Source organism: Hypomesus nipponensis, chromosome 12 (genome assembly GCF_054491055.1).
Source record: "Hypomesus nipponensis isolate SF chromosome 12, ASM5449105v1, whole genome shotgun sequence".
Classification (NCBI taxonomy): Eukaryota; Metazoa; Chordata; class Actinopteri; order Osmeriformes; family Osmeridae; genus Hypomesus; species Hypomesus nipponensis.
This window is the reverse complement of record NC_140372.1, coordinates 6,996,318-7,015,463: the sequence shown is the minus strand read 5'-3', so window position 1 is coordinate 7,015,463 and position 19,146 is coordinate 6,996,318. Positions and strand designations below refer to the sequence as shown.

General features: G+C 48.1%; 1 protein-coding gene across 1 annotated transcript in view; it reads left to right on the top strand.

The window, feature by feature from the left end:
• The window catches only part of atp11a (ATPase phospholipid transporting 11A), a 39,059-nt gene that overhangs the window by 6,126 nt on the left and 13,787 nt on the right, over nt 1–19,146 (top strand). Inside the window, exons 2-14 of the mRNA XM_084668147.1 lie at nt 12,906–13,028; nt 13,173–13,262; nt 13,372–13,452; nt 14,029–14,136; nt 15,041–15,169; nt 15,417–15,520; nt 15,724–15,774; nt 15,932–15,996; nt 16,503–16,584; nt 16,720–16,870; nt 17,073–17,270; nt 18,048–18,221; nt 18,864–19,030. Of these exons, the coding sequence (XP_084524273.1) occupies nt 12,906–13,028; nt 13,173–13,262; nt 13,372–13,452; nt 14,029–14,136; nt 15,041–15,169; nt 15,417–15,520; nt 15,724–15,774; nt 15,932–15,996; nt 16,503–16,584; nt 16,720–16,870; nt 17,073–17,270; nt 18,048–18,221; nt 18,864–19,030 (1,523 nt within the window). The remainder of the gene's footprint in view (nt 1–12,905; nt 13,029–13,172; nt 13,263–13,371; nt 13,453–14,028; nt 14,137–15,040; nt 15,170–15,416; nt 15,521–15,723; nt 15,775–15,931; nt 15,997–16,502; nt 16,585–16,719; nt 16,871–17,072; nt 17,271–18,047; nt 18,222–18,863; nt 19,031–19,146) is intronic.

Here is a 19,146-nt window from a genome sequence, read left to right as displayed (position 1 = left end):
TGAGAAAAAAGAGAGGGAGAGAGAGGGAGGGAGAGGGAAAGGGAGCACAGCGTCCCGTCCCCGAAATGACAGGCAAGGACAGCAGGATTCATACGTTCAGAAGCAGCCTCTCTTGTGTCCCCAGCCCTTTCCTCCCCGTCGCTGGAGCGGGAAATGAGTGTGCGATCTGCCTCAGCAGTCTGGGGTTTAATGGAACACGAAGATGGGGGATTAGGAGTCACAAGCTGATCTAACCCACCAGGTCCTGGGTCAGGCTGGGAGCTTCATCATCACAATGACTAAGCATTACAAAGAAAACATATTCTGGATTGATTGGATGGTGTATATTCGTCTGTGTATATGTAGTCAACTATATATATATACAGTACCAGTCAAAAGTTTGGACACATTGGGAAAATGTATTTATATATATATATATATATATATATATATATATATATATATGTTTCTTCAATTGAGGGATAATTTATAAACACATATATTTATAAACATTTAGTCTTCTTAATCAAAGGTAGAGAGAGTTTTAAAGAAAAGGTGCAGTAAAGCAAAAATGAGCGAGAGGGGTGCAAGAGATAATGACATGTTGGACAGAAGTTTCAAGACTGAGGGGTTTCTCTCCAGAGAGATCATTTGATCGGCATGTGACTGAGGCAGCGGGGGTCACACCAGGGACCCAATCAGGATTCTTGGAACCCATCTCTTCATCTATGGGATCTCCCCATGAGACAGACAGCTGACTGCCGAGCGTTAATCAGTGGAATGAGAAGAAACCACACTTCTAATTGGCTAAACCTGCAACGGAATTGGAAGGAGGGGCACCTGACTGTTCAGGTCTTATCAGTCTTCCTCAGAGAGTCCAGCATCCTAGTTTGAGGAAACGGTGAGAGTCTGTGCTTGAGCAGCATACTGACCAGGGGACCTGACCAGGGGGGCAAGCAGGCGGACTCAGAAGACAACCATATCTGATGGACTCTCACAATGTCTTCTTGAAAAGAGAGACAGCATGTTACCACAGGTATCCATGCCCTTTTAAACATCTACCTGGTGCTACGCGTCCTCATCTCTGTTTTCTGGACACTTCTTGGATTCTATAGATTTGAATAACAGGTGGTTCGTCAGCGGGTGGGTAGAATTTTTTTTAAAAAGTGTAAGTGACCGGAGACACTGGTGTCCTGATCCGCAAGCTGGCTCTAGACTACCTGTAGGCAGTGATGATGTGTAAGCCTCGTAGCCTCATGCTGTCAGGAGGACCTGGTCTTGGCAGCAGGTCAGATGCTGGCAGAACGTCGTGTCACTGTGGGCCGTGCCAGGGAGGTGTCACGATTCAACACGCTCACAGAACAAACGACTGCAGGAGGAAAGGCATTACACTGCACTTCTGTGGGATCCATTATAAGGACACCGAGAGTGAGTTACTGCCCTGGTAATGAGAGGTGGATGAGAGAGAGAGAGAGAGAGAGAGAGAGAGAGAGAGAGAGAGAGAGAGAGAGAGAGAGAGAGAGAGAGAGAGAGAGAGAGAGAGAGAGAGAGAGAGAGACACACAGAGAGACACAGAGAGACACAGAGAGACACAGAGAGACACAGAGAGACACAGAGAGACACAGAGAGAGAGAGAGAGAGAGAGAGAGAGAGAGAGAGATGAGGGAGAGAGAGAGATGAGGGAGGAAGAGAGAGAGATGAGGGAGGAAGAGCGACAGAGGCTGAGAGGGACTGAGAGCAAGAGATGGAGAGAGGCTGAGAGGTAGCACTGTAATGGGGGCGATGGAGCAAGAATTAAATCAAAGAGGTTAATAGAACGATATCGCCTCTGGATGCTTTGTGATCAGCTGCTGATACACAGACAAGTGGAACACTGAACATGCTTTAACAGGAGGTTTCTGAGGTAAACCACCAACATTGTATCTGGCCCTAATCCTTGGGCAGCGACTGCACTCGACCTGTGTCCCTTTCTTTTCTAGACTTCTCTGTCACCCAAAATCACCTTCCCACAACAAATCTATAGTATGTGTCTCTATTTCCCTAAGTCTTCCTCCTGGATCTCTTTTTACCACAGATAAAGGCTGATATAGGTTGGTGTGGAATTTTATTTTAGGATTTCTGGCTGCCAAAGAGCCCCTCTCAGTATCAGTGATGCGGTGAGTGTTTGTGCAGTGCCCACAGCGTGATGCAGACGTTTAGAGGCAGGACGCAACACACCATTTTACAACCTTGACAGAATAGAAGGAAGAAGGGTGCAAAGCATGTCAAGTTTACCCTTACCAAAATGGTTGACGGGTGTTTTTGGTCCGACAAGGGTTGGGATGCTGAATGTTTTATGGGGGTGTACTGTAGCTTTTCCGTCTGTTTAGGGAACACAGGGATGCTAGAGGTGGATAGAGAGGTCTGTTTGGGGAACACAGGGATGCTACAGGTGGATACAGAGGTCTGTTTGGGGAACACAGGGATGCTCTTTATCCACCTAACCCCCCAACCCCAATCCATGTTTGAGAGCCATGAAGTAAGAAAATGCCAAAAATGCAGATTTGCGCCCAGTACCAGAGGCTTCATAATCCTACAGGCATCTCGAGGTCTCTGACCTAGTGAGAGGGGTCAGCTGATTTCAATAGTTCCACATCACATGACTGGGGGGCTGTAAGTTGCTGATGTCACTGCAGCCTGGTCCAATGCATTCCACAGGCTACCCTGCGTGTGTGTGTGGATGTGTGCGTGGATGTGTGTGAGGACAACAGGACCTTGTTCGAGGAAGTCACAGATTGGGCATGTGACTAGGAGACTAGCAGCCAGAGGAGTTTTACTGCTCTCACATACACCATGTTAAACCTTTGAGAGCACTCAAGCATGTGCACACACTCACACACATGCTAACACACACGCACACACAGACAGACACAGACACACACACTTTGTGCTGAAGCATTCATGTCAGTGGTTCCATCAACGTGGTGCTTAACTGTAATTTACCCTCTCTAAATCGATGATGGACAAGGAGTGTTTGGAAGACAAGGCAGAGAGTCCAGACAGAAATGGAAAGATCCAAAAGAGAATACAAAGCAGAAAGGGGAAGACTTGGAGAAAGGTGGATTCATCTTTTCTCATTAAATTGAGTTCTGACTACTGTGGAGAATCATTTCGTCTCCTTTACCACATCATCCTCCCCTTCTCAAACAGAATGCATCTCTCTGGCTCTGCACACACACACACACACATGACAACAACATATATTCCTTCCTGTCCAGAGTAGTTCTAATGTGTTTTCTCGTCTGCATCCCTAAAGACAGCAATGACTCGGGACTACTTTGTGATCAGATGTAAAAGCCCAAATGAATGGAACTTGGCTAATGAGTCTGGTTCCCACACACCACACTACCACACACATACGTCACACTTACAACACTTCTTTACCCTGGGGTCAGTTTGGGTTTGGCTCACTGCTCTAGAACACCTAACCTCCTGCAAAAACATTCGTCCTGCGACTGAGGTGCTGTGTGTCAGTGTGTGTGTATGTGTGTGTGGCAGTGTTTTTGCATGTGTGTACATGCATTTGTGTTTTTCGCAAACTACAACCTGTGTTCCTGCTACGTGTCTGTTCATGTACTTGTTTTTCCATTTGTTTGTGTGCCTGAGCCATTTGCCTGGTGCACTATTTCAGTCTCTCAGCTGGCGTCTGGAAACGGAGAGAGCTCACCCTGGCCAAGTTCTCTTATCAATCAGAACACTTACCAGACTTAATCACACGGCAGTCCCACAGATGGGACTGCACTCTAGGTGGGATGGTGGGGGTGGTGGTGGTAAATCTGACAGTATTATATGTCCACATAGTACAACCTGCACCCCTGAGACAGAGCAAGGACCGATGCACCACATTTCAATGCTCTCGCTCTCGTTCTCGATCCATTTCTGCCCCTCTCATCCAGCCGCGTGACGTGGTATGGCTTCCTAGAGAGAACAAAGGCAGGAAGGAGGGTCTGGCTGGGTGATTTATGGGACGGGGGACGTTCCTGGAGGGGTGGAGAGGGAGGTGCCAGAACACACTTCCTGTCCTACTCTACTGTGCCCCTACTGGGCTCTATTAATAAGACCCAGTGAATGATTCAGCACTCAAACACCACTCCTCTGACTGGTGTCTGCTGCGTCCAGATGCTTTTCTGTGGCGATTGCTCTGGTCTGGCTAACGTGTCAGATGGGCACAGTATGGACCATTGGTTTTATTTAACCAGATGCAATCAATCGCGAAACAAATTTTACTCTGGTTGACAATGGCAAAAGTGATAACAGGACATTGGTTCCATTTGTCCATGCAGACAAAAGCAATCAAGCATGTGCAAAGTGCAAGATTCCACATTAATGAAGACAATCCCACACTGTAAAGTGTAAAGGAGAACATATTAGTACGTCATGGATTTTGACAAGGTTCTACTCACCCACGGATGTGTAAGGCTATATGTCAAGTATTTAAGGTGATCTGGTCATATCAATGTGATTACAAAACTTGACCTGGTAGTGGTTTAGAGTAGGCCTTTCCTGTAAAGAGACAACCGTGCTGCCGGGGTCTTAATGCTGATGTGGCTCGGCTTGACATCTGTTTCGGCTGATAAAAAAAACAAACGCGAAACGTGACCTTGCGTAATTATGATGTAATTACAGCAATAGATCATGTTTGCCAGTTGCTGCAGTGTAATGGATGAATGCGGGGGCGAACGATTGTTGTCTCAGCATGTAGATCAAACCATACCTCCATCCCCCTCCTTTTCTTTTCTTCCAACTCCCAGGCGAGCTTAGCTGAAACAGTTGCTCCGCTGACCCCCTTAGAAACAAAAAGGAGGTTCAAGCGGGTCGTTCGTTCCCACTGCATTTCGAGAAGGGAAAGTAGTGGTGAAGTCTCCCCTCTCGACACCTCAGGCCTCAGGCTGACTGCTGACAGGGTCCTCTGCTGCTGCTTCTGTGGAGAACAGCCAGCCAGTTCTGACCCCAGCAACCGTATGGACACTGAAACACTCTAACCGACAATAAGTCGTGAAGATGGTCATATCATATCACATGCCAGCTTGTAACTATGCGCTCATCTGTCAAGTGGATTAGAGGAAGTGTCTGTTGTTGTCTTGAGAGAATGTGCAGTAGGTGCTGGGACTGTTTGCTATGCTGAAGTGTGCATTCCTGTGTTGGGCTTGGTCTGAGTGTGTAATACAAGACTGTGTGTAGAAACTCAACAGGCTGAAACTCCTGCCTGGTTTGTCTACATAACAGTCACTCTAGCAGGTGTGTGCAAACACACACACACACACACACACACACACACACACACACACACACTAGCAGTTGGCCACTGTGGTGTGCAGCAAAGAGGTCAGGGCGGGAACCAAAGGAAATTATATTACTGCAGCAGATGGATAATTACCAACCCCACGCTCCATCTTTCAATTAGTACAGAACCACAGTACTGATTGGCAGTGGAGCCTAGAATATTCAGTCCTACTGTATATTCGGATTCATGGAACATGTAATCTCTCACCTCACTGTTAACCCCTACCTCTCTCTCCCTTTTCTGACTCTGTTTTTCTCTAGCGATCTCTTTCTGCCTGCCTCTGTTCCCCTGTTTCTCTGTCCCTCTCTCTCCTGCTCTGCCCCTGTTGTCCTCTTTCTACCTACGCTGTCTCCGTGTTTTTTCACAATAAGGGCAGGTGAGGATAATCAATCAGTTATCTTGCTGAACTACACGAGCACGCACACAGGCACACATAGTACAGACTGAGATTATTCAGCATAAAGCTCGCGAGGGGACCAGGCAGACGGTGTGTGTGTGTGTTTGTGTGTGTGTGTGTGTGTGTGTATGTGTGAGAGAGAGAGATTGAACAGCACGGGCGGTCACATTTTCCAAACGTGACTGGCATGTGAGATCTCTAAAGCCCCCTGGGCACCCGGTCATCCAGGCTGGACCACATCGGTCTGCTGTGAAGGGTTTACCCCATTACTTTGATGTCATCTCATCTACATCACCCCACCCCCCCCCACCCCTCCCCCCGCCCCTATGTTTGTGTTTATAGCAGAGTTCTGCTGCACATCTGGGCGGGTGAATACACACACATACATAAACACAGACACACACACACAGCTGTTCTGGCATTGCACACATGGCAAAGAGTGTGTGTGTGTGTGTGTGTGTGTCCCTTCCGTTTTCAGATTTAGCGAGGAGCTACAGTACATTACAGATTAAGCATTAAAACACCATAATGCTGCAGAATACAGCACTGTTCATACTGGTATTTTGGTTTTACTAGCATGCATGCCTGTGCCTGCTCATGTAGTGAATGTGTGCATGCCTCATAGTTTGTCCTGGATGCCTGATACTGTGGTATGTTCATACATTAGCAACACGGCTTAGTTGGAGAAGCTTGACTGCAGGTTGTTGTGTACATTTGTGCTTGTGTGTGTGTGTGTGTGTGTGGGGGGGGTCAATCTTAGCTTGGTTTCAAGGCCTGTTCACCTCCAGGCAGGACCAGGGCCAGGCAGCACTAGACGCTGGCAGATGGAGGGCACAGCTGGGGTGTCATCTGTGAGTCAGGCTTCTAGACGCAGCCAGAGATCCAGCAAGAGGAGCGACGCATCCCCACGGCATGGGGCCCGCCGTGGGCATGCAGTACGGAGGCGGCAGCTCACCTGCACGGACGCGGGGCCGTGGAACAGACGGCCGGACAGACGGACTGCTGGATGGACAGACAGTTGTAGTTTGTTTCAGTTGCTAAATGTTGCGTGGAGCCTTTCCAGTCTGCGTGACACTGGGAGCTCTCCCTGTCCTCGGGCTGCTGGCCTTTCACTGAGACATTCCTGTCTTTTGTACTCACATGAACCGGTTTGGTACTTTGGCTAGACAGACTGATGGTGATCTGAAGACAAACCACAGTTGGGAACCAGACAAACAGAGAAGCAGGGATTTCTTGCAGACTGTTTAGTTAGTCCAGGGTGTAAATCCCTTTCTCCTTGACTTCTTTCTTTCTTCCCTGGCAGGACATTCCTTTCCAAATCTCTACCGCATTAAGGCGTCCAGCCTAGACAGGCCTACACTCACACACGCACGCACACACACACACACAAACACACACACGCACACACACGTGCGCATTCACGAATGCACAGGCACATACATATACCCACACCCATGCTTGGAAAATGCATACATACACACAGACACATATTCAAACAAACTCACTTTGCCTCTTGTTTAGCGGCAGTATGTTCCACTTGTCACCTGGGGAACAACGATATTGTCTCTTCTTTGTGAGTGTGTATTTAAAGCTTGAGGGGAACTGATGGCCCTGGGGAAGGGCAGCAGAGATTCCCCTTATCTCCACACCTCAGCATGGGCATGACGTTATCGCCCCGGGTCCCTCCTATCAGAGAGAACACCTCCTCATCAGCCGCTTGACCCATTGTTCCATGGCTCTGTCTCTACGACCATTTTACGAGCCCCGGCGCTTGTTGAGTGTTGAAGGAGAATGGTTGTGTTACTGTAGTAACAGGCTCGGTTGCCGAGGTGGGACAAAAGCTATGATGTGGAGACGGATACACCCTGTTGTGAGGGTCAGATAAGGGTTGTGTCGTTACAGGGTAGGTGTGTGTATTTCTGTACAGCAGTCAGGGTGACAAAAAGTCAGTCAGTCCTGTTAGATTGCGATCTGATCACTCTGTCTCTTTCCTTCGCTCTGTCACTCCCTCTCTCCTTCTCTCTGTCTTTCGCTCGAGGTGATTGGGCTAGCGGGCACATCCTGGAGAGAGCAGGGTTGATATTTAACCACCCCCTCTCCCCCTAACTCCCCCGTGGCTGTCGATAAGAAGCCTGCATCTCTGCTGATGCTCTCTGCTGAACACATCAAATATTAACACACTCAACCTCTCCTTTCCTTCTTCCTCTCTTTCTCTTTCCCTCATTCTCTCTCTCTCCTTCTCTCCCTCTCCCTCTTTTGCCTAGGTGGGGAGAATGTGGGGGGATGGGGGAAGGGTGGTCAACTGTAGTACTTCCTGTTCATGGGCCGGTGAGCCGCTTTAAAAAAGTTGCTGAGCCTGCCTTCCACAAACACACACAAACACACACAAGCACACACAAGCACACACACCCACTCATACTATTGCGTACACTCCCCTACATTTTTTTTTAGTTAGTCAGCTCCTGTTTCCTGGAATACAAAAGAGGCCATCCAGAGAAAAATGCACACTTGAAAACAAAGGATTATGGGAAAAGGTCTCAGGCTAAATATATCCTGGAGTGACGACCTGCACAAGCCGGGCAAACCTCATGTTTTCAAAGGGAAGCAGCGTGCAAAGGAAGAGACTAGTGAGAGCAGGAGAAAGTCGATGAGCTCTCTAAGTGAGCGTAGCAGACAGGAAGAAAGCAGCGTTGGTCCAATAGCCAAAGCTTTTTATTGATTTGGCCCCGCCCCCTCTCACCAATGTTTTCTTTTTTACCTATAAATATGCCCTCGTTCCGAAACCTGACACAGCACCAAGTGAGATTAAACCCTCAAGAATAGAACAGGTCTGATAATACTCATGTTGCATCCAAATGGCAGTTGGCAGACTAATCCACACAGTCTGATTTGATTAAATGCAGACAGGGCCCTTATAAATGCGTCACTTAACTGGAAAAATTTGAAGGGGCTCAAATGTAATCGATAAAATGTTTGTCAGCTTATCGCTCTGCTATGGGCCGAAAGACAAAAGAGGTGTATGAGAGAGAGCACGAGTGAATGAGAGAGAGATGGAGGAAGAGAGAGAGAGATGGAGGGAAACAGGGATTGAGAGCATGAGGGAATGAGAGAGAGATGGAGGAAGAGAGAGAGAGATGGAAGGAGACAGGGAGTGAGAGCATGAGTGAATGAGAGAGAGATGGAGGAAGAGAGAGAGAGATGGAAGGAGACAGGGATTGAGAGCATGAGTGAATGAGAGAGAGAGGAGGGAGCGATGGAGTATGAAAGAATGAGTGAAAAAAAGAGAGAGTGAGGGCAGAGACACCAACAAGGTTAAACATACATTACCTGAGAGAACTCATTCAGGATCTGTGTTGGCTCCAAGATCCTGTTGAAAGAGACTGCAGAGCATGTGATGGATATCACCCACCCAAAAACCCACTCTTGATCCCAAACTCTGACAGGACACAAACACAGCCAGACACAGACATATAGAAACCGCCAGGCATGAAAACACAGAACACACAAATAGCATCAACAGAACTGTCAGATGAGAAAAGGACACCAAACTAGACAGCGTGATAGCTTTTTAAAAGGTCATCTATTTGGAGTTGGGAATTAAATACCTCTCCAATATACCAAAGCTTTCAAGAATAACAGACCTATTGAACACATCTCCAACACTGACCGACTGGTATTTGTAGAGTTTAGTCGCCCCCCCCCCCCCCCCCACGCGCACACACACACACACATAGACTAAACTGCCAAGTAGTAACAGGATGTGCATTTTCTGGAGTGAAATTGGAGGCAGGGGGAGAGAAGGATGAGTCGGATAGAAGGAGAAGGAGAGAGAGAGAGAAGGAGAGAGGGAGACAGAAGAAAGGTTGAGACTTACCAAGAGTGTGTGGGTGAGCGTGTTGGCAGGATCTCAGCCAAATCCAAGCTTCTCTCTCTTTTTCTCTCTCTGTATCGCTTCTGTCCATCTCACGCCCCCACCTCTCCTCTGTGTTCTATCAGCATAAATGCCTGCATACATTCCGCACTACAGACAAGGATAGTGTTCCAACTGTTTACAACTGGCCCCCTCTACACTCAGTCACACACACATACACACACATACACACAAACACTTGTTCCTAGAAGTAAATCAAGATCTCAGAATCCCCCAGATCGATGAATGTGACATTCGAGCCCAGTGCTTTGACTGATTCAAACATGCTAAGGGCGCTGTTATCCATCAGGGAAAGAAGGAACATCTCAGTTAGTCAACCAGATCACATCTGCCTAGTGACTACATGTTCAGACCCGACTGATCTTGTCTTTCTCTCCCTTTCTCTCATGCGCCTGTCTGAAATGCTCTGCTTCTATCTCTTTCCCGACAGAGAAAGAGACCAAACGACAGTTGGGAAGAATGACAAACAGAAACAGGGGGGCAAAGATACGTGTGAAATACACAGAGAGACGTAGTGTGAGTAGAAGGCAGAACGCGTAAGTGTGTCAGCGTGTATGTGTGAGGGTGAGATGCATGGGGAAACAGAGAAAGAGATAGGAGGGCAGCTCACAGCTGCTCCTTGTCGTTTGTTGATTGAACGCTCAGACTGCCACTCTCCCTCTCTGCCTCTCCCCATCTTCTCCTGTCCTCCATCACGGCCAGGACACGTCGGCCACAACCTGCTCTCCTCTCCTCACCCACAGGCCAGACTGGGCTGCGGATCAAAATACTGTCTCCTCTCTAGAGAGGCCTGCAGTGGATGGACGGAGACCTGCAGAGATACCACAAACGTGTTTGTCCTCAGTGGTACGGTGGTCTTCCTAGGGTCTGGTTAGGTCAGGGTTCAGACCCTGATGCCGCCCCCTGAGCTTCCAAGTTCAATACAGGCTGTATACAAGCTCAATACAGGCTGTATACAAGCTCAATACAGGCTGTATACAAGCTCAATACAGGCTGTATACAAGCTCAATACAGGCTGTATAAACCCCCATCCTAACTGACAGGGGTTAAAAATAGCTCTGTGGGTCTTGGAGACCTGACGGGCGAGGGTAACTTGAGCAGAGGTGGAGGTTGGAGGATGCAGGGATGGGTGGAGGAGGTGCACATGCACTGACTTAACCCTAAAAGACCTGGTCTGGAAAGTGGGCCATGGCGTATCTGAAACCCAATCCCATTCACCAGCCAGGGATTACTGTCACCTCTCATTACAGCAGTGTCTGTCTGTGTGTGTTTGTGTGTGTGTGTGTGTGAGTAAATATACAAGATGGCCTCGTGGTCATCACTTCTACTGTATTTCATATCGGGAGCACATTTTAGGAGAGTTTATGGTGTTCAGTTCACATGAATACTTATTAAACAGCATGAGCCTTAATGTGAAGTTGGAATTAACTTGGCTGTTCTACTTTGTCTTTAGCATGGACATAGATCCCTCTATTGTATCTGTACTCAGGTGGAGTCCCATCAGCAGCAACATTAACAACACCCACATCAACACTAACTGGGAGAGGGGCAGTAAAGAAACACTGCATCAATACTGTTGTGCTGTAATAGAGAGAGAGAGAAAGAGAGAGAGAGAGGGAGGGAGAGAGAGAGAGCGTAAAAGGGAGAGAGACATACAGTAGGATGATAAAGACAGTCCTAACGCCCTGTCCTCACACAGTAGCTGAGGGGATTAGGTCTGCTTACCAAGGCTCAGGACACACACAAACACACACACACACACACACACACACACAAACACACAGCTCATCTCATCCATAAGCCACTACAATACTGAGAGGCAGGAGGAGATATTTGTTACCTGGTGTCTCCCAAATATACAGCAGCCTGTACGCGATGATCAGTGTGTGTGTGTGTGTGTGTGTGTGTGTGTGTGTGTGTGTGTGTGTGTGTGTGCTCTCTTTGTTCAGTCTCTGGATCTGTCTTCTTCAGTGACGACAATAGCATACTTGTGCATCCAGGGTAACCAGAGCTCTCATTCAGTGAAGAGGAAAGTTAGTCATTCACTATTACCTGGAAGTCTGGAGTTAGCAGCTGATAGGAAAGCAGGAGAGAACAGCTCTCTAGTATATAGTATGCAGTGCTCAAAATAAATCAATAACACATTACTGCCTTCACATTTATGCAAATATTCAGATAGTGTCAAATTCACTGGAAATGCTTTTGGTTGATTTATTGAGTTTTGATTGCCTTATTGATTCACATGACTTCATAATGGTCTATATAAATGCTACAAATCATACATTGATTCCAAGACACTATGAAACTTAAAAACATATATTTCCAAAGTAGTCCAAGATTATGACAAATTAAGTTAATGGATGTGTGATTAAATTATGTTTGATTCTGCACACAAGAATGATTACTTTCAGGCCTTTCTGACTTCCCTACCTTTCTAAATGGAAGAAATCGCTAAATAAATATCGCAACAGTTAACAGTAATACCATGGTGAAAGATTGCAGTAGTTGCAGTTGTGGTGTGTTGAATGTTGGGTAACAGCTAATGAATGTGGCACAACTAGTCCAAGAGCTAAACTGAGGTCTGAACTGGGAGCTGATACTGAGTTATATTACACATATCATTCTCAGAAACAAAAGAGGAGCACTCTTAGATCACAAGAAACAGAAACTGAAACAGTTTCTGGAACATTGTGTTCCCTTTTATCTAATGCATGTGTTGTAATAGATTTAATTGAACTTTGCCACATTCATCACCAATTTGCCATCCGATTTTGAAGTCGGAATTACCTGTTATTTTATGTTTGTGAAACAATGTACTTTATATCATAATAGAATCGGGCCCAATCGGCAAATTGAATACAAAATTGTCTTTATGTGTGTCAACAAAGTATTTATACAGTACTGCTTTTTGATTAGTTAAGATCTATGCTTATTACCACCCCAGTTTAGAGCGTTTCCCACCTTAAACATTTAGTCTTTTAGCAGACGCTCTTATCCACAGCGAAAACATGACATCATGTCTACTGTAATGGCACAATGATGTCGGTGTGTGGGTCATAGTGTGTAGAACAGGCGTGCCGGTGGAAGGTACGGTGTCAAGTTGAAGGCCAACAGGTGAGTCAGAGCCCTGACTCACCTGTGTGTGTGTGTGTGTGTGTGTGTGTGCGTGAGAAGTCCCAATCCACAGTCAGCACTACAATGGGTGTCACAATAATCTATTCATTGGCCACTGTTAACCAGCAATTTGACCTTTGAACCTCTGCCCTCTTGTGCAGTGTACCGGGGAGGACAACTGGGTGGACAACAGGACAGTGTACATCGCTCACAAGGAGCCCCCGCCCGGAGCAGAGGCTTACATCCCCCAGCGTTACCCCGACAACCGCATTGTCTCCTCCAAGGTGAGCTTGGGACACCTGAAACATGACCTACGGGCATACAAATAGCATCATACATAAGTAACTGTGTGACCAATCTTTGGATTAAGTGCATAATGATAAATGTTGTAATTTAGGTCCTTCATTATTTTCCTTCCTCATTTACAGTACACATTTTGGAATTTCATACCGAAGAATTTGTTCGAGCAGTTTAGGAGGATTGCAAATTTTTACTTTCTTATCATATTCCTTGTACAGGTGAGATATATGAGTGTTATGCAAAACCAGTAATACTTTAACGCGACAGATGAGTTCTACAGCATAGTGTATGTACATGGCTGATTGGTGGATCTCTCTCTCTCTCTAGTTGATCATTGACACACCCACCAGTCCCATCACCAGTGGACTGCCTTTATTCTTTGTCATCACTGTCACAGCCATCAAACAGGTGATTCCCACATGCACACACACACACACACACACACAGTACACACACACACACACACACAGTACACACACACACAGTACACACACAAACACACAGTACATACACACAGTACACACACACACACACAGTACACACACACACACACACACACACACACAGTACACACACACACACACACAGTACACACACACACACACACACACACACAGTACACACACACACACACACAGTACACACACACACACACACACACACACAGTACACACACACACACACACACAGTACACACACACACACACAGTACACACACACAGTACACACACACACACACAGTACACACACACACACACACAGTACACACACACACACACACAGTACACACACACACACACACACACACAGTACACACACACACACACACACACATACACACACACACACACACACAAACACTCTCTTCCTCTCCCCCTCTCTCTTTGTAGTTGATTTGCGGACTGCAGTTAGTCATTAACTCCCTTCTTCTTCTTTGCTCTCTTCATCTCTTACTCTCTCTCCTCCCCCCCTGCCTGCACCCAGGGCTATGAGGACTGGCTCAGGCACAAGGCGGACAACTCCATCAACCAGTGTCCCGTCCTGGTGGTGCAGCATGGGAAGGTGATTCGCAAGCAGAGCCGCAATCTCAGGGTACGTGGGCCACGCTTCTGGCACGGACCCGTCGCCACGACCACGTCACGCTGACAGACTGGCCGTCAGTCAGGCCCTCGGATACACAAACAGACAGGCATTCTGACACCCGAATGGACAGGCAGCCTTTTAACTTTACCAACGGTTTATCCTGACATTTAAGGACAGGTTTTTAGCATCGCTTTTGTCTGGATTGCAAAGCCTTATCCCTTTACTAGTGAGGATTGACGTTATCCACCTGTTGGGCTGTTGGAGGGAGATAGCAGGAGTCTGGGAGCCGATGGGTGCCTGTCTGTGTGTGTGTATATCTACAGTAGGAGCTTAGATGAAAGAGAGCCAGAAAGACTTCTTAGCGCGTCTTTGTTGGCAATGGTTGGTATTTTCCTGCGTCTAAACTATAGCTTTAGCTACTTTATAAATAGAGTAGACTCTATTTGATTCTGTTACACACACAGACGTATAATGAAAACAAAGGATTGATAGGCTGTGAGTGCTTCAGTATTATTGATACCTATGAATACGAGAAACCCTCTTTTATGTGCGCTGTATTCAATGTTGCTTTGGCAATTCCACTGTGATCAGTGTTTTTAAATGCTCAAATGAGTTGTATGCACTCATTTCTATTGACATAAAATATATGTTAATAGGGGATTTTTCTCCTTTTCCCCTCTTTCTCTTCACAATTCTCCTCTTCTTTCCCCCATTTCACCATCTCAATTTCCCTTTCTCCCTCCATTCACATCCCTGCCATTCTTTATCCCTCCTTCCCTCCTTCCCTCCTTCCCTCCTTCCCTCCTTCCCTCCTTCCCTCCTTCCCTCCCTCCCTCCCTCCCTCCCTCCCTCCCTCCCTCCCTCCCTCCCTCCCTCCCTCCCTCCCTCCCTCCCTCCCTCCCTCCCTCCCCAGGTAGGAGATGTGGTGCTGGTGAAGGAGGATGAAACCTTCCCATGTGACCTGGTCCTCCTCTCCTCCAGTCGGGAGGATGGGACTTGCTTCGTCACCACTGCCAGCCTGGACGGGGAGTCCAGTCACAAGGTGGGGGCAGAGGGACAGGGGAGGAGGGGTCTAATGGAGGACTGTCAGGATGGGAAGGAAGTGTCATCATCCATTACTGCAGGGTGGTGTCGGTGTATGAGTTTTGTGTAACACGTATAGTGTGTGTGTACTGACGTGTACATGTATTGTGTGTGTATGCACAGATGTGGGTGTTTTTCAGTGTGTGTATATTGACTAACCCTGTCCTCCCTGTGCCCTCGTCTCTCTTGTCCTGGCCCACACAAAGACCTACTATGCAGTGCAGGACACTAAGGCCTTCAGCACAGAGGAAGACATGGACACCCTGCAGGCCACCATTGAATGTGAACAACCCCAGCCAGACCTCTACAAGTGAGTCTGCAGGTCTCTCTGCAAGACACAGCCCAGAGCTGCACCGCAGGCTGTCACAACAACCATTGAACATGCCCACTCCCACTCCCCCCCCACCCCACCCCACCCACCCCCCACAAACACTGAGTAATTTCCTGTCCTCTTTCTGTCTGTCTGTCTGTCTGTTTCGCTTTCTCTCTGTCACTCCCTCTTTCTTTTCATAGATTTGTGGGCAGAATCAATATATATCTGAACAGAGACGAACCCATCGCCAGGTAATTTATCGCCAGAAAGTTACCCTCAAGATGTGGTCTGCTTTAGTGTTGAGGCTGTCCCCAGGTCCGCTCTCTGTCTGGAGCCTGCTGGGAAGCCTCCCCTCATCTTTTTCCTCCATCTGCATCCCTCCCTCTTCTCCAACCTGTCTGTTCACAGGCCTTTGGGATCAGAGAACCTTCTACTCAGAGGAGCCACTCTGAAAAACACAGAGCACATCTATGGTAAGGCCTTTAATGATTCATACTTTCTTGGATAACTCATTATCTGTTGTCTGTCAGTTATAGGATGGTGGCAGTGGGGGATGTGGGATTGCTATGGGATAAGATCACCTGCCAACTGGTACTACTTTACCAGTCAAGACATGTGCTCTGTGTCTAGACTGTGTGTGTGTGTGTGTGTGTGTTGGGCCAGTTGAGGCCTGTACGCTATGAATGAGTGACTGGGGGAGGAATGTAGTGTGTCACATACCACGCCCACATTAGAGGAGAGGAGGAGTTAAGAAGGGAGAGCAGAGCGGGCAAGGAGGGATTGGAGGAGAGGATGGGATTGGAGAGGTGTGACGTGTGTAAAAGCCGAATAATCTCATGCAAATATGGAGTGTTGAGTGTATATTACGTGTCATTCAGTATGTGTCAGAACATTGCGATATGCCTCGTGAAGAAGTGGCTTACAAAAAAAAATTGGAAACACACATATTGCCATGACACTGTGGTTTGCTCTTTACCAGCGGTGGCCATCTACACTGGCATGGAGACAAAGATGGCTCTCAACTACCAATCCAAATCCCAGAAACGCTCGGCTGTGGAGAAGTAAGCCCTGTACAGACAAATGCACACACACACACTTCTATGTCTTCCAATGGACTCATCAGCCCGCTCTTATATTCAGTATTAACACCTTAGCTTCCTGAGAAGTCTCACTTTGTTCTCTGGCGCCCCCCGCAGGTCAATGAATGCCTACCTGATCGTCTACCTGTGCATCCTGATCAGCAAGGCTCTGATCAACACAGCACTGAAGTATGCCTGGCAAGCCAACCCAGACAGAGATGAGCCCTGGTACAACCACAAGACCGACAGCGAGAGGCAGAGACACGTTGTACGGCAGTACTGCAACTCGCACCATGCAACATTCCTATCTGTTGTATTTCTCTGTTCCTCTTTGACCGCTGCCTGTCATCTGAGTTTTCCTTTATTTATTTTGTGCTTTTTCATTTTTTTCTCACACTCCTTACCCCCTTCTCTAATCCATACAACCCCCCCACCCCCCCCACCAATCTCTCCTCCCTTCCCTTCTCCAGTTGATAAGGGCATTCACAGACTTCCTGGCCTTCATGGTGCTGTTTAATTACATCATCCCCGTCTCCATGTACGTTACCGTGGAGATGCAGAAGTTCCTGGGCTCCTACTTCATCATGTGGGACGACGACATGTTCGACGAGGAGCTGGGGGAAAGGGCTCAGGTCAACACCTCCGACCTCAACGAGGAGCTGGGACAGGTACACCCACACAGGACAACTCCCAGAGAAACACACACACAGGACAGCTCCCAGAGAAACACACACACACAGGACAGCTCCCAGAGAAACACACACACACAGGACAGCTCCCAGAGAAACACACACACAGGACAGCTCCCAGAGAAACACACACACAGGACAGCTCCCAGAGAAACACACACACACAGGACAGCTCCCAGAGAAACACCCACACAGGACAGCTCCCAGAGAAACACCCACACAGGACAGCTCCCAGAGAAACACACCCACACAGGACAGCTCCCAGAGAAACACACACACACAGGACAGCTCCCAGAGAAACACACACACAGGACAGCTCCCAGAGAAACACACACACAGGACAGCTCCCAGAGAAACACACACACACAGGACAGCTCCCAGAGAAACACCCACACAGGACAGCTCCCAGAGAAACACCCACACAGGACAGCTCCCAGAGAAACACACCCACACAGGACAGCTCCCAGAGAAACACACACACACAGGACAGCTCCCAGAGAAACACACACACACAGGACAGCTCCCAGAGAAACACACACACGCAGGACAGCTCCCAGAGAAACACACACACACAGGACAGCTCCCAGAGAAACACACACACACAGGACAGCTCCCAGAGAAACACACACACACAGGACAGCTCCCAGAGAAGCACACACACAGGACAGCTCCCAGAGAAACACCCACACAGGACAGCTCCCAGAGAAACACCCACACCTGCCTCTCCTCTCTTCATGAGGTGGTATGTCGTTGCAGGTGGAGTACGTGTTCACGGACAAGACGGGCACCCTGACGGAGAACAACATGGAGTTCATCGAGTGCTGCGTGGACGGCCATGTGTACGTGCCCCACGCCGTCTGCAACGGTCAGGTGATGCCCGGGGCCGTGGGCATGGACATGATCGACGCCTCGCCCGGCCCGGAGGGCAAGGTGAGTGGATGGAGGGATGGGGGCAGGCATGGGTGGATGGATGGAGGGATTGATAAATAGATGGATGGAAGAACTCTCTCTCGATAGACAGATGGGTGGATGGATGGTTGAATGAATAGCTGGATGGATGGAGGAAACATGTTTACAAACACCCACCCTTCTCAAAACACTATGTACATTAGGCTACATTTTCCTTCCTCACAAAGCCAGTTATTTACAGTTGGTGCTTGTTGCAGTATAGCAACAGTAACACAGAGGTTAAGTCAAGCTGAGACAATCCCATTGTCCCTGTCCCCTATACACCCCCATCCCCTGTATGTGATTAAACTGCTATATACAGCCCCTGATCCTCTAATAGAATTAAAACTGAAGCCCCTTAATGCATGTATGTGGTGTTTGTGTGCGTGTGTGCGTGTGTGGGAGAGAGAGTGCATGCGTCATAAAGGGGAACACTCAGTCCATAACCGTTTCCAGAATGTTCTGGGTGAACAGTAAAGCCAGACACTGATACCCGCTCTAAGGATGGCATATCAGTGTCTAGTCCCAGTATCTTGTATCACGAACAAATGCGTGAGCCAGGGCCATGGACTCAGGTGACCCACCTGTGCCGTCATCGTGTGTGTGTGTGTGTGTGACATACAGGAGAGTGAGGAGCTGTTCTTCCGGGCTCTGTGTCTGTGCCACACGGTCCAGGTGAAGGAGGCGGAGACGGTGGACGGCATCAAGCAGGGCCTCCACCAGGGCAAGGCCACCTCCTTCTACATCTCCTCCTCCCCCGACGAGGTGGCCCTGGTGGAGGGCATGAAGAGGTGAGCCCTCCACGCAGCCTCACAGACATGCACACTGAACTGGACTGGACGTACGAGCTAACTTGCTCACTCACTCACTCTTTCACTCACTCACTCACTCACTCACTCACTCACTC